Below are 15,627 nucleotides of genomic sequence, written 5' to 3' on the forward strand. Positions count from 1 at the left end.
GGATGTTTTGAAATAAATGTACTGTTAGAGGCGTCATTATTTCCTCTGTTGTCATTTGATTCAGCCGAATCAAACAAACTAATGTGTAAATTTAAATCAGCCGTTTTATCACCTTTGTCTGTGGCTCCTTTATAGTTTCCAGCCCACGTGTTGACCACAATAGGAAAGCTATCAGAATCGTTAGCTGAGCTTTCGACGCACAGGAATGGTAATATCACTCCACAAAGAGGAAGAAGAAAAAGTTTTAGATTGTACAAATGGACCATTTTAGAAATGACTGCTTTCAAAATAAACTAAAGCAGGTGACCTGCTGGTGCTAGTTCAAGTGATGTGCATTTGTTTGGAATACCGATGGCGCATTGGCCATACATGTTGCTAGTTTAGGTTCAAGAAGATGTTTCAGGTAATGCACCCTGCGGTGAAAACGAGATGCTCGCGCCTCCGTCTTTGCGACAAAGAAAATACGAAGTGTGGCCCGAAAATTCTACCAGTTACGCTATTTCATATTTCCATGTATTTATTTATTTTTTTTTTGTACACATTTTTTAATTCAGGGCCTATGTATGTTTCTATCTTTCCCCTCGCATTTCTATCTAAAACTTCTATGCAAGTCTTACTTCTAAAGTTGTGTTGAGGCTTTTGTCACAGGGCTTACATGAAGCAGTCATCGACTCACTTCGAGAAGCTTGGCTGCTAAGGCCATACACAAGACGCCATATTGGATTTTTGTGTACACTTTCTTCAAGACTAGTCGTCTTTCTCCTTAGCTGTTAGACATGATAAGGACAATACTATGGTTTGGAGGTGCCGGATTGTTTGCATCGTGTTACTCTAATCTGGTGCGAGGTTATCCAGCGTTTAGAAGTAAGTAATGGTATTATTTTTATTGCACTTTGAACGACACTTGAACAGTGTGAGCTAAGTTGTATTAAGCTTGCTTACCCTGTACATTGTGCATGTTCGATACTTGTAAGCTGAAATATAGCTCAGATTGTGGTGTAAACTGCAGAGTAAAGAGTACATTTACCAGAGCCAAACGTTCCAAACTAGCCACGAAATACATACATGTAAACGCAATGACATACTAGTTTTGTCTATGTTCTTACACATCCACTGCGGAATATTTATGTATTTAAGCTTAAGTTAAGGTGCTCTTAGTGATACTACGTTAAGTTTCATTTGAAATGTGTCACCATACATATAGGGCCTCATCCTTCAAACCTTAAAGTGGATCATGTGGGATGGTAGACAATGGTTCAGGATTCATTAAATGTACAATGTTTGTACATGAAACTAACCTAAAGATTTTGCAGAACCCTTGATGCATGTATTCTACACCAGTGCTTTTCTGTGGCTTGGTTATAAGGCACATCAGTATGAAGAAAGAGCCGAGGAAAATTATGAAGAGATGGTTAAAAAGCACAAAAATGTACCATGGTGGCCAAGGGCTCAACTTTTAGCAGAGAGAGCTGAAAGGTTAAAAGCTGAGAAGGAAGGTATACGTTGTCAATGTTGGATTTAAACCAATATTAAGCCTGATTAAAACCTGGGTTTGTAGGTGTTTTTGGACTGTGGGTGTGGGGAGGGTGTGAAAGTAGGTTTAAGGCAGAATGGTTTTCCCCCTTCATAACTTCAAGAGTAAATCCAAGATGATGGTGTCATGTGATGTGAGACTTTGATCATAATAAATTTGAACATCTGCCATTTTTTTGATCTTGTGGTTCTCATGATGGCAAAAAAGCACCAAACCTCAAAATCAATAAATAGGGTGCCAAAACAAAGATGACAGTTAAGACAAAATCCGATAGGAAATCAAGCAATTTCAGTTTTAAGTGGACAAAAACCTTGTACCAGATTAGTTTTAGGTATTTTACAGTCCATTTTACATTTTCGTAAAGCTAAAGATACACATGTAAGTACAAGCAGTTGCCTGAAATTAACAGAGAAAACAATTTTCCATGGGAACTTGAGAAAATAAATTTGTAAGTTCAGAGAAATTGTGCTTGCAAACACAGGTAAAATCTCATCATCAGTTTCATTTCACCTGTACTTTCACTTGTTTCATAAGAAGTTCAAAATGTGTTTTCGACACTTGGTGTTGTTAGAAATGACATTTTTTGAGAAGATATTTAAAATAGTCAAACAGAAGTTTGCATTACGATGTAAGTAATCTCGGTACAGAGTTTTTGTCCACTTGTTAAATACTTGAATTTCTATTGGATTCCGTCTTAAATCTTTTCTTCAAAAAAAGGCAAGAACTCTTATTTTGGAGAAAGATTTGATTTTCTTTTAAAATTCTTGGGTGGTTGAAAGGGAAACATTACGTTCTGTGAACAATGATGTCTTGTCAGAAAATATTCTGGACAAATTTCAGTTTATGTCACAAAGGTGATACATGTTTGGAATCAAAGTCACAAAATTTGTTAATAACCATTGAAAGGTAGGAATGAGAGAGGCGTGGAATTGAGCAGCTATTTCAGCAACAAACTATCCCCTCCGCACAGTGCTGACAGACTGTGGGAACACACATGCCACTGCCACATTTCTCTTATAACATCACAGCATTTTTACTATCTACTGGTGTGTAACTGTGATTTTTCATATCTCTACTTTGTTAGCTGCTCTAGCAGAAATGGAAGAAGCAACTGCATGTGAGTATCAAAAGTGGTTTGGTACATGTTCATATGATACTTCCCTGTATTGTCTTGGTTGCAGGGGGGGGGGGAGGGGGTGTTGGGATGAGGTGGGGCAAGCACATTAGACATTTTACTCTTTTGCCTCTCAAGTTTCTCCAAATACAAGATAAGAAAAGTATTATAAATGGAATGTATGTTGTTTGAATTTGTTACTTTGTTGTGAAATTTAAGGGGCAAAGCATTGAGAATTTGTAAAGAAAAGTCTAAGGTTTAGGTTGTTTCTTTAGTTGCAAATAATTTAAAATTAGAGACACTGCCTTTTCCCAGTTGCAGTGAGGGTGACAGCTTGCAGGCCATTCCTGTCTTTTTTATGCTGTACCTGACTGGCAGGGCGTCTTCATGGGCTAAATCAAGGGGTATACTATGATGGAATGTACCCACAATTAATAAAGTATCCTGCCCTTACAAAATTTGTTATATATTTTTTCTTTCACAGAAGAATGAAGCCACATTTCTGGGGACCTTTTAGTTAGAACTTGACATTTCTGATGGAGACTTCTACACCAAAACCATTATGTTAATCTGTTGTAGCTATCTGTTACACCTTACAGCCTTTCAGAATTAAATGATCTAACTAACTTTTGTAATGTAAATATAAGAGGTTGGACTTGAAGTTAATAAAAATTGTAATTTCTTTTACTGATGTGGTATGGATTGCATTAAATAATGCTTACTGGTTTTACTTGTTAACCTGTGAACTCAAATCCTCTAGTCGCTCTTTCAACACCTAGGTTGAAACACTGCTAATTCTTATATGTAGACACTCTATATATAGAGATGTGGGCGGTGAGATGTTTCTGTGAACAAATGTTGAGCCCAAAAGGTCGGGGGCCCATTTCTCGAAAGCCCTGAATCTTTTTGGGCCCGAAAAGCCACTTTTAGTTAATCGGTATAAGACAGAGTGGTGTATACGCCTGAAACGTCTTGCATGAGGACAACCTCTGTTCGTATTAAGAATACATGGATAAAACAGCTCTGTAGTCAAAAGTTTTAAGATTTAGCAAATGCTTTTCGGGTGCAAAAAACTTTTCGGGATCTTTTAGCAGGAGTCTACTGGGCAGAGAGGGTTGTCAGTTCTCAGATGCCCAGGGAGAGATGTGCATGAATTGAACACAAGTTGAATGACTTGGCAAGAAGAAATATTGTTATTGGTTTTTGGTTTGTTTTGTTTGTTTGTTTGTTTGTTTGTTGATTTTTGACCCATTTCAACTTTTGTTTGATGTGGTTGTCTCCAATGTTAAGAGGCATTATAATAATGGTGTCTGGCTCACAACAAAACTTAAAGCCATGTACCTGGAAGTAACAAGTAATAATTATTGTCCATCATGGCTCCCAAGCCAAAATATGTTAAATTTCCAAGTAACGCTCTGAAACATGTAAGTTGGCGATTTCATCTACATAACATCCTTTTCAAGATCCACTCTGTTCAAGATTTAATTTAAAATTTCAGGTTTTCCTTGCCTACTCCAGATGCAATTTTTTTTTTTACAAGGAAAAATCTCAATTTATGCCCCATTCTCTTATCCTTCTTCTTTGATCCTTTGACTATCTTTTCGGGGGAAAGGGGCGTTAATTTATTCATTTTATAAATGTGTGGGGACTCGCAGTCCATTTGCAATGTCAGTTGGAGTGTTCGCCATATTGAATCTATTAGTCCGAAAAGAACCTGGGTACGACGTTATGTTATTTACCAATGATACGAGCTGGAAGTCACGTGACTTGGTCAGTTAGGAGAAAATTAGAAAGTGTGTTTTTTTCCCTTTTTTTAAAGAACTGTTTTGTTCAAATCATGTCTTCGTAGACACCAAGATGAATTTAAATTGTTATGGCGATTAAATGCATTACGGCAAGCCTTCACCCTTTTAAATGAAGCGATTGTGAATACAATAAAGAAAAGTTTTTAGGATAAATTATTTAAACTAAGAGTGAATTTTGACGTTGTTATTGCTGCATTACATTCCTTTTGTTAAAAAAACTCATGTCACTTGAACAACTACAAAATTACTCATTTTTTAATGCATGTCTGCATGCTTCATAAGGGCAGGAAAGAGCCAGTGAAATATGAACGTCAATCACATTATTGCGAAATAAGTAAAGTAACGCGACTGCTTCTCAAGGTAAGTCAGGCTTCCCAGACAATGGGACAGCTCGACAGGTGAAGATGCATTAGAAAAAAAGATCAAATAAGGCTACTGTTTAGTTTTTAATCACGTACATTTGGGGAATGCATTAAAAGTTGAATTATTAAAATTTCAAAAGACGACATTTATATATTTTCAGCCAACCGTAAATTTATGATGCCATTATTTTTTTTGCCAGTAGTAATTTATGATTTCCCTCTAACAGAGCTAACCTAAGCTAACGTCAGACAGTGCTAATTAGTGTACGGTAGAATTACGCTTACATGCATAATATTAACATCAGGATCTCAGGTATCCAGAAATGATTGCCATTCGAATCTAAAATTAGCTCCTATGTGGTCTTGCGAGAGACTGTAGCCATAAAGAAGCAAGAACGGCGAACCTGACACATGGATTTCCTCGCTCAGATTAACCACCTTTTTAGGTAAGGGAACGATCTCTATATCGTAGGCCCTTTGTAGTCGATTACATCTTATTAATTTGTAAACAAGCCAGCAAGCGAAAGAAGCTGGCCAACATTCGGCACTCCGCGTAACGGTTGAGTGATGATTCAGCGATTCCCAGTCCTTGTTTTCCACACCTTAAGTTCCCACTAACTAACAGCCCCGGAAACGGAGATAAGAAACAAGTGCATCAAAAAGCATTCGTTTTGCTACTATAGCTCATAGCAGATATAGCACAATTTTAAATGAAGATCCCTTCATTGCTTTCGAGATAACATATCTTCTTTAACTTGAAGATAACAGCGAAGCAACGATACTTAACCTCGAACCCTTCAAACAGTTTTGTTCGACGAACTGACGACAGGCACATTTAGGAACTTCAGTTACTCGTATTTGATTTCTATCCTAAAATCATGCTATCTCTTTTAATTCTTGGCGAAGAATAAATTATCACCTGGTGGCTTACAGTTTAAACTCATAAAATTTTCATTTTTCCCCTTCAAGTCAAAGACCATTAAATTCTGTAGCCATTGTAAAATAACTCTCATGAGATCATCTGTTTAAAGCGTTGAACAAACGGTGTAAAATGGTCATAAAATGATGTTTGGTCGTAACTGCTGCCAGTTCTACGTCGACGAAGGCCTTTGAATATACTCGCTAACTTCCCCGTCAGTTCGTTTCTCTACTTTCCTCTGTTTTCTGTATAAAATTCAAACTTTTAGCGGCTGTGTATTGCCCAGGAGATAAACATAAAAGAGTACTGATTTCCAAGTAGAGTCATAATGGATTCCAAAACGGAAATTGCCACTTGTCGATTTTAGTAAATATTTATGTCATATATAAAAAAAATTATATCGTTTCTTGTGGGAAGACACACTGTAGTTATCGGCATGTGGTTCTTGCACTACGGCACGATGCTTTTCGTGAAAAGTTCACTCGTTTCGCGTTTCGGGTTTCACGCTTCTTGTTTTAGTCTTAACGTGCCGTACCGTCACGACAAAGGGTTTTCCAACGGACGCTTTTAATTTGTTTTGCTTGAAAACGATCATCATTCGTGACCAATGTTTCACAAATATCTTTGCCTGTGACTGTTACGTTCGGAAATTACATTCAAAACGTTTTATTCAAGGTTTGCTTTTCGTTTTGTCATTTTTCAAAGCAAAAATTAGACCAGCCGTCAAATGTAAACCACTACGGCTATAAAATATTCAACTTTAATACATGAGGCGGTCGCAAGCAGAGAAAAAACTTCCGTGGCCTAGAATAATTATTTAATTGCTGTTTGTAGCAGCTGATTGTTTCGCGCTCGCCTTGTTTCCTAGGAGACGATGACTAAATTATTACTTTGTTCGCTTTTATGATTGGTTCTCTTGATAGTAGCGATCCTTGAATTTATATACTGTTGGATCCCGCTAATTCTAACTAGGTTATTTTCAATTCCCCGTTATTTCGAACTCAAAACCATTTGCCTTGGATTAGTCCTTCAGTCATGTACTATCGATTATTTCGCCTGATCGAACTATTTTTCTTTTCCCCTGAGAGTTCGAAATAGCGGGGTTACGTTCAATCGTAAATTTAAAAAAACAACAACAATAACAATAACTATAAAAAAGATAAAATAAATAAATCAGCCAGCTGCTTTCCAGGTTCAGTGTAGTCGCAATTTTCTGTGCCAAAGAGTGGCGTATGTCAGGATTATTAATTATTAAACGTAGTGTAGGGATTTTAAACTACCTAGTAAACGAGAGTGGGGTCTTTACGGGAAAGTCTAAAACCGAGACCATACCGTATTGACTGAGCGATATCGAGGTCTGGTGCGATAAGCCCGAGGTTTGCTTTTTTCATAAAGACCGAACGTTCGAGGTTAATAAGTTGTTTATTATATGGAATTTTTCTTGGTTTTTGCAGGCCCGTAAAGCCAATCAGAGCGCACGTTATATCGGCTACAAACACAAGCCATTTAAAAAGGAATTTTATTACTATAATTTGCGTGCTACTTAAATTAGCTCGCTTTGTAAAATGTCTGCTTTCTTATCATTTGCCTTGCCAGAACCAAAACCGTTATCTGTCTAGCCAGGTATAGTCATTCGCTTGCTTTATACAGCTCCGTCTGCACTTGTAAGATGTGCTTTTTTTCCTTATCATATGCCTGAATATAACAGCAAAATCCATTAGCAGTTTTGTTTAGCAGCGTGTTTCATTTTTCATTAAATTGTCGAAGTAGCCAGACGTTCTGGTGGCTAGCTTGTGCGTTGTACGTAAGAGGTCCTGGTATGGTCTCCTTTCCAGGATTTTTTTGTGTATTCATACTTTCTACTTTGTAACGGCCTTCTCTCTGCAACAGACAGCTCATTCTGCCACGAAGAGTAGCCTTTGCATTTAATTGCATCTACATAATTGGCTCTCGGCTGTATTATATGGCTTATATGTCTGACTCCTCGAGCAGGCAAGATGAATTAATTCTTAAATTGTGCTTGGCGTGACCTTTGCAAGCTCATTTGAAATCCCTCTTGAGTTTTTCACAAGAACTTAATTGTTTTTGCAAACCAAATCTTCCAGCAGTATGAACAGAAACGAAGATGCTACTATTTTGATGTGGCGTCATTTGCTTATTCAGTTTAATTTATCTGTCTCTTACGCAGGCGCGGTGAGATTTCTGAACAAATCTACAATTTCATTAATGGCGAATTCGTTCCACCCGAGGACGGAAGATTCGCTGACACATTGAATCCGAGCACGGGTGAAGCATTATGTAAATACCCGCTGTCCGGTGTGATGGATTTAGAAAAAGCTGTGGAGGCAGCAAGCTCTGCATTTAAACACTGGTCAAAAGTGTCTAAGGTAAGTAACGGAAGAAAACCTAGAAGACTATGGTGGATAAGCCAGTAATCACGATGGCATTAATTAGAAAATGAGGATAATACAACACCAGCTCATTTTTGGCAAACGATTGCTGCCTTGGATTTGAAAATAAAAAGCTGGGTTTGGAATGGGTGAAAAATGAGTGGCCCATGCAGGAAGTAGAATTGGGCTAATATCCATGTGCTCGCCTCTCCAAAAACGCCTTACTGACGGACAGGCTAGTAGCTAGGAAGCCTCCAGTCAGAACAACGTGCATTTAGGAGTAAGGTCCCGCGATAAATAAATACATAAACATATGTCCGGATTGATGAAAACAGAACTAAATAAATCGCGTCCTGCTAAGCGTTTTTTTTTTTTTTTTTTTTTTTTTTTTTTCCTCAAAGTAGACGATATGAATTAAAATTAAAAAGAATGTCAGTCTTTTAGTTCTTCCACTCTCTTTTCTTCCTTTTCTTGCTCCTCTCTCTCAAGTCCATATGGCTGTTTTGGTGCAAAGTATTGACACGGTTTTCATAAATCCAGTCATACATAAATATACGATATTCATTCTTTACTCTTTTCACTTCCTCTGATCGTAAATTGTTTTCAACTTAATAATCTTTTCATGCAAAACGACAGATGGAGAGAGCGGAAGTTTTAAATCACGTGGCTGAACTACTGACAAAGAGATCGGAAGGATTCGTTCGCGCCGAGATCATGGACCAAGGACGAGCAATTCATGGCGTTAGCAAAGAAGACAATGAGATTGCAAGAGAAGTGCATAATATAAAACATTTTACTGCACAGGCCATTGCTACAAAGGAATCAGCAACGCGAACGAAAGGCAAGAAGTTTATTCTTAATAAAAAATAAACTATCGTAGAGACCGAAAACGCAGGCAGGCTACTCTTGCAGAGCTTCCGTTGAAAATTCGAGTTAATTTGGGAGATTTGGTTTACCACCTGCTAGTAGTCAGGTACTATTTATAAGGAGTGGTGAATGCGAGACCTTCCGCGAAGCATATATCAGGTGTTTTTTGGTTTTGAGAGCCCGAGACGTTTGGACGTTTATTTAAACAAACAAACAAACAAACAAATCAGGAATTAGAACTTTTCTTAGCCTGGCAAAAAATCGAAATTGCGAGACACACCACCCTGCAGGGAGAATCTTTTCTTACGGTACTTATGCTTTGTAAAAAGAGATAACAGAGGCTCTTCTCGCAGGGTAGAGACGCAAATTATCGGTAAAAAGGCGAGACTGCGAGACCCACGCTTTTTGACGGACCATTCGCCACGCCTTTTATTAACTGAAAGTCATGAAGGAATGCAAACACGTTCAAATGTAAACAGTTTCACTGTAGTCATGGAACCTTTGAAATTTATCCGTTCATCACATTCCAGATTCTGTCAGCTATACATCTCGTTACCCACTTGGTGTAGTTGGAATAATTACTTCATGGGCTTCACCTCTTCACTCCATTTTGTGGCACGCGATCCCAGCGCTGGCCAGCGGTAACTGCGTAGTCATTAAACCGTCATGCTTGGCTCCCATTGAGGTCCATTTAATGGCCAAAACGTTCGGCGATGCAGGTAATACTAAGAATTCTACTCAAATACTAATACGTGATGATTGACAATTAAATAACATTTAATCTTCATCCCAAGTCTCTCCTGTCTCCTCCTTGACAAGGAATGAAACGAAAGACCGTAACTCGTAGGATCGAAGTCGATTAATAACGGTTTGAAGCCAAAAACGGCATGGAGGTCTTACAGCGTATGTGCATCAATTGGCGCGAAAAAATAAAAACAACAACAACAACAACAACAACAACTGACTATATAGGCAACATTTAAAACGAAAAAATGGACAAGTTTCCTTTGAGCGAATTGGAATAGAAATCAATAAAGCCCCATTTGTTCCAATGAGAAGGGCATTACTGTATCGACTAGCCGTCTATATGTCTTAGGATTATGCACATCTATGACAAACGTAGGCAAAGAGGTGATGGAAGTATGGGTTATTGACCAAGCGTAAGGTCAGGACGGCTGGATATTGGCCAAGTTCTTTTCTTGCGTGTTTATGGACCGAGACGGAGTCGAGGCCCATAAACGCGCAAAAAAAGAACAAGGCCAATATCCAGCCATCTTGACCGAACAAGTTTGGTCAATAAAGTATTTATTATATGGCTTTCGGGGAAATTTTTCTTGCGGGACACGGCAGGTAGTCCAATCACAGCGCCAATCACAGCGCAGGATTTGATTCATCTCTCCCGCTCACGGAGCTAGCTATATAATAATCTCAGTTATCAGCTAACTTGTAGTGACTTCTCATATACCAGATCACAGTTTCAGTTACAGCCGTGTCATTTCTACGATTATCATGATGAACTGTCAGCTGGACCCCTTCCAGACCCTCCCGTACGTTCGCCAATCGATTATGGCACTGAAATAAAGCAACCTTTTTTATTTTTCAAATCATTTTTATTCCAGGGATTCCAAAAGGTGTGGTAAATGTGGTGTACGGTAAAGGCGATGTTATTGGTAAAGCTATGGCTGAGCATCCAACCGTGAAAGCCATGGCATTGGTAGGATGATATTGACTATAACATGTATTTTAGTTGTTTTAGATCTAATTACAGTACAGAAAATACCTGTACATGGTTGTTCTTTATATACTGCCTATACCGTCTGTATTGGACAATAACTCGCGTTTTGGCATTTCGTCTAATTAGATGCGACGATAAAAGTTGCCTTTTTTCTGTTGTGGTTTGACCTGCTCTAGTCAGAATTCCACGTCAGTTTGAGCTTTGAGTCTCGATTTCCTCTCGGAATAACTGATTTCTAACTGATTTCTAACAACAACAGTTGAAATAACGCTTCAAAAATGATTCTCTGCATATATCATGTTAGCATATTCTATGAACACATACATGAAAAGATAAAAATAAAAATTGTGGAGCAGGTCTTCAATTTCACCTAAGGTACAAACTCACTCAAACCTAAGGAACGATTTCCACGCCAACGAAACGGAAACTGTTTTTTATAAGGTATTCTACGTAAACGCTCATTATTATATCTCTCAGTTGGTACGCGCTGTGATTAGTCAATTTAGCGGGTCGCATTCTACTGTACGGCCTGCTAAAATTTAAAGCTGTTTTTGTCGCCAAAATGTTTCGTGATTTAGCTTTTTTAGCAAGTAAAAGTTTAAAACTTTCTTTTACTTCTGAACTTGTGCGTTAAAACCCACTAACGACTTAAGAGTCACTTAACAACACTTTCAAATTGACTCGTTTTGCTTTCGAGGTACGACAGAAATTTGAAGCCGTTCCGCGTAAATAGAAATCGTTCCCGAACCTGTCAGACACACAGTAAACATATAATAAAAATCTTTCTAACCTCGTTTTCTCGGTCTGCACTGTAAGTTCCCCTTGCATTAATGGCCCGCGCGATTCGCGCTTGGGCCATAAATCGATGGGGAAAAAACTTACAGCACGGCCCTCGAACTCGAACGTAAGAGGTATGTATGTACAATCAACTTCTGTCGCTCAAACCTATAGCTAAGGAACGATTTCCACCCTAACAAACCTAAAACTGTTGTTGTAAGGTACCCTACATAAACGTTCAGTGGACACTTAACTTCTGTCAGTTCAATTGAGCCCGGCTATGAGAAAATTTTCCTTTCTGACAGCTTTGAGTAGAATGGCTCTTGATATCTTTACCGAATAATGATGGGGCCATTTACTATGTTTTTTTAGGCAGGGAGTGAAAAGACTGTATGCGCCATAATGAGAGCAAGTCAGCTACTTTATACAAAGAAGTTCACATTTAGCTTAGCAAATTGTCACCCGATGATTGTCTTCGATGATGCTAATCTAGACGAAGTTCTCCCTGTCGCCATCAAAGGAAGGTGCACTAATAAATACATACATGACGTTAGTGGTGATTGAATGGCTTAAGGAAAGAAATAGCCGAGATCCCGACAGAGGAAACTTGTTTCAAACGGTTGTCAGGCATTGCACCTACAAGGAAAGAATTTCTAAAAAAACATCCTGTTATAAAACGCACGAAATGAGATAGTAAGAATTAAGCTTTTTCTGCCAAAGCAAGTGGTTTCGTTAACAGCTTGAACAGTATATCTTTTGTAAAATGTCCCTCCGAATATCAGAAAGACTTCCTAATCGAAGTTTTTTCCTCGGAAGGGGGAAAAATTGTGTAATTAATTGAATTTATAGAAGGATGTACGACTAGTGTTTCTCTTTTTACCTTTGTATTCCAACAGTTTTCTTCATAGCGAGGGCCAAAACGTTCATTCCATCAATCGTATTTTCGTCCAAGTGTCCATACTTCAATCATTTAAAGAAAAATTCATCAGACTGGTACAGAGATTAAAAATTGGGAGTCCGCACGAGACCAACACACAGGTAAGCAAAGCACATGTCCAGTTTAATTAGGCCTTCACAATGTATTGCCCTTTTCGGCTAAGCTGTCCACTTCATCAAGTTTTGCCAGACCATCCGATCAACTTGACTTCTCAGTGCCACAAGAATGGTGTTTTGAAGAGCAAAGCAGTTTGGTTACCTTGTGCTGGTCATAATCTTAGTAACATTGATGAAGGGTGGAAAAAATGGTGGAAAATATCCCTTCAATTTAATTCCATTGAGGGAATACAGCTTTCGGCTTATCAGCTCTGACACTACAATATTCAAGATGGCGGTCAACAAAACACACGTACCAAAACAAGGCGCGCATAATTACCAAGAGCGCGAAAATAAAGTGCATATATCTTAAACGGCCTTTAAAAGACCTTGGTCAGCCTACGCCATTTTCGATGCCATCGAAGTTATTGATATTGCATGGTGAGGCAAAATCCTATTGCTTTACTGTAAGTTGTGTTCTTTAAATTATGTTTGCACAGTGATTTTATTCGTTTCGACATGCTTCGAATAAAATATAGTAGCTTAACTCTCGTATGTAAACAAAAACAAAGGTGTGGCTGAGTAGGGCCCTTTAAGGGAGCCGTGAGACTCGTGGGGACTGACTCAGTAATAACAAGGGTGGATTTCATTTCATTTGAAGTCATTTGGCTTTAATGCATTAACAAAATTAAGCTATCGAAGGTCGATCTCTGAGTAGAAGTTCCAGCTGCCTAAATACGGCGAAAAAGCCCCAGATCTAGGTAAACTTTATGGCTTTGGCTCTTTTATAACCTTAGGTTGGTCCTTTGATAAGCAAGGAGCACCGCCAAAAAATGGTAGGATTTATCCAAGGCGCAGTAAATGATGGGGCGGAAATTTTGTGCGGCGGAAAAATTCCGAAACTTGACAGCAAGTTGGACAAAGGTTACTTCCTGGAGCCTACGGTACTTGGAGGTCAGCATTATTGAATGTAATATTAGTCCTTTCTCCTGAATAGAGGAAGCGATTTCAGGTATTAGAACCAACAGTTTAAGAACAAGCCCTATTTTGTTACCGGGTTTCTACTGTAGTAAACATATTTCTAGCCTCTGTACATCCTACCACCACCTACTCAATGCCAAAAGAAACACCACAATATCCTACTACATACGTTTAAAAAATCTACTAGATGAGGTGCATCAATTTCGTCTTTCCTTCCTTGATTGTTTAGGTTTTCAGTGCTCTACTGTCAACACCATTAACACATTGGAAGTTCAAGGACCAGTGGTAAATATCAGATTTAATTTTATTGGTTAAGGGAGTTATAAGATGAAGTCAAGCTACTGTATCCAAGAACAGTTATTAATTTTCATTCGCAATAATGGACAATACTGAGTAGGTTATTCAACGATAACTTTCCTAAATTTGGAAATAATTGACGCACCAACGTACCGCCCCACCGCCCTCTACGTTTAAACCAACTGAACTTTATTTAATCAACCTTTTTATCAGCAAATATTCTTGAGTAGAACGTATCTATTTATCTCTCCCCTCCCTAGGTACGAATAATACCATTTCGTACTGCAAACGAGGCTACAGAAGGAGCCAATGGAACAATGTACGGATTGTCTGCCTCGATCTGGTGTAAAGATGTTAGTTTCGCTCATAGCATTGCGGACCAGGTGAATGCGGGGTGAGGCAATTCAAATTTAACTTAAATTACGTAACTTATTTTAAAGTCAAATTTGAACAATATTTTGAGCATTCGAATGGATGTTTAGAGCTTACGAAAATGATTATGTGGTTGTGACTGTCACAGTGGTTTTGAATTTTCATATGCTCGCTTAGCAAGAGCGTTGTGGGGGAGGGGGTGGATTTGGGGGGTTTAAAGGGGTTGGAGTTATAAACTGGGATAGAGTGAGAACCCATCTCAGTATATTTCATTCATTTTATCAGTAGGTAATTAGATAATTAGATAATTAATTAGCTACTCGACCCCTCAAGCATGTAGTGCTTAAACGATAATCATGTTTTAAATAAAGGATTTTACTTTACTTTACTTTACTTTACTTTACTTTACTTTACGTGAACTGGAATAACACTTAATTATTTCAGTCGCGATAAACTCATCCTGCAGTAACCATCGGTAAGGGATTGATTATTTTTGTGCCCTTTCTGTACAATACTTAGTTTAATTTTATAGAATGATTCATTCTGGGAGAATGAAGCCCTGCAGGTAGGAAATGAAATAACTCGCAGTTATAATCTTTGACTTGCAAACTGGACTCATAGTACCAAACAAATCCTATCCCATGGTATAAGACAGTGTTAAAAATTAAAGAAGTCCGATACGGAGATGCTATTTTCATAACTGATCAAAGGTTTATTCCTAATAGTATAAGCGTTGCAGTAACCAATCCCCATGTTTCCTATATAAGAACGTCTGTCCAAAGAACTCAGCAGGCTGCTTCAGTATGCTACAGTAAACTGTTTCATAGAGAAGTGAGTTCTTTCCCCTTTTCTTGTTAGCTCCGTGTGGATAAACAGTTGGCTACCAAACGAACCCAGCATGCCTCGCGAGGGCTGGAAGAACAGTGGACTCGGGCGAACAGGCGGAGTTTACTCAATGGACTTCTACACTGAAATCAAATCAATAAGCATTAAATTCTGACTCGTTCTGTATGGTGCTTTTCTCGATCTGTAGTCACAATTCTTCAGTGAATTTCGTGTATAAACCGTTACTTCTGGAAGCAGAAATCTTGGAATCGGAGACATGACGTACACTACAGGTCGATGTTTTTCGTAACGAAAGCCTTCAGTTGTTGTTAACTTCCGTTTCAATAAACATTAATTTATTAAATATCAGCTAGTTTTACTTTTTGTCAAGATTACGTAAGCTGGGGAAACTGTCATACCCATTTTATTCAATACTCACGTAAAATTAAGCGAACACTTAACTATTGAATAATGATTAAATTATTTGTATTAAACGAAGGTTGTATCTTTTTTGTTTGTTTTCTCTCCTGAAAGAAAAAAAAAAAACCGGAGAGACACAAGGAGGAAGACTCCCTTTTTTGCCACTATAAATTTAATGATTTTTGAGTAAGTAAAGT

The 15,627-nt window shown here is 38.2% G+C and overlaps 2 protein-coding genes across 2 annotated transcripts; both read left to right on the forward strand.

Moving 5' to 3' along the window:
• The first annotated feature begins 567 nt into the window (after positions 1 to 567).
• On the forward strand, positions 568 to 3,335 carry LOC110065267 (uncharacterized). Its single transcript, XM_020772377.2, has 4 exons — positions 568 to 864; positions 1,314 to 1,496; positions 2,619 to 2,651; positions 3,133 to 3,335. Coding segments are annotated over exons 1-4 (306 nt in total). The 5' UTR covers positions 568 to 776; the 3' UTR covers positions 3,135 to 3,335.
• A 1,726-nt stretch (positions 3,336 to 5,061) lies between these two features.
• Positions 5,062 to 15,504, forward strand: LOC110065332 (2-aminomuconic semialdehyde dehydrogenase-like). The gene is made up of 11 exons (XM_020772463.2): positions 5,062 to 5,261; positions 7,923 to 8,121; positions 8,761 to 8,965; positions 9,522 to 9,710; positions 10,611 to 10,705; positions 11,876 to 12,027; positions 12,400 to 12,541; positions 13,333 to 13,489; positions 13,746 to 13,801; positions 14,074 to 14,207; positions 15,044 to 15,504. The coding sequence occupies exons 1-11, from the start codon at positions 5,227 to 5,229 to the stop codon at positions 15,183 to 15,185; spliced, it is 1,506 nt and encodes a 501-aa protein (XP_020628122.2). The 5' UTR covers positions 5,062 to 5,226; the 3' UTR covers positions 15,186 to 15,504.
• The last annotated feature ends 123 nt before the right edge of the window (positions 15,505 to 15,627 follow it).

Source organism: Orbicella faveolata, unplaced genomic scaffold (assembly GCF_042242905.1).
Source record: "Orbicella faveolata isolate gen_17 unplaced genomic scaffold, um_ofav_v1 contig_35, whole genome shotgun sequence".
Classification (NCBI taxonomy): Eukaryota; Metazoa; Cnidaria; class Anthozoa; order Scleractinia; family Merulinidae; genus Orbicella; species Orbicella faveolata.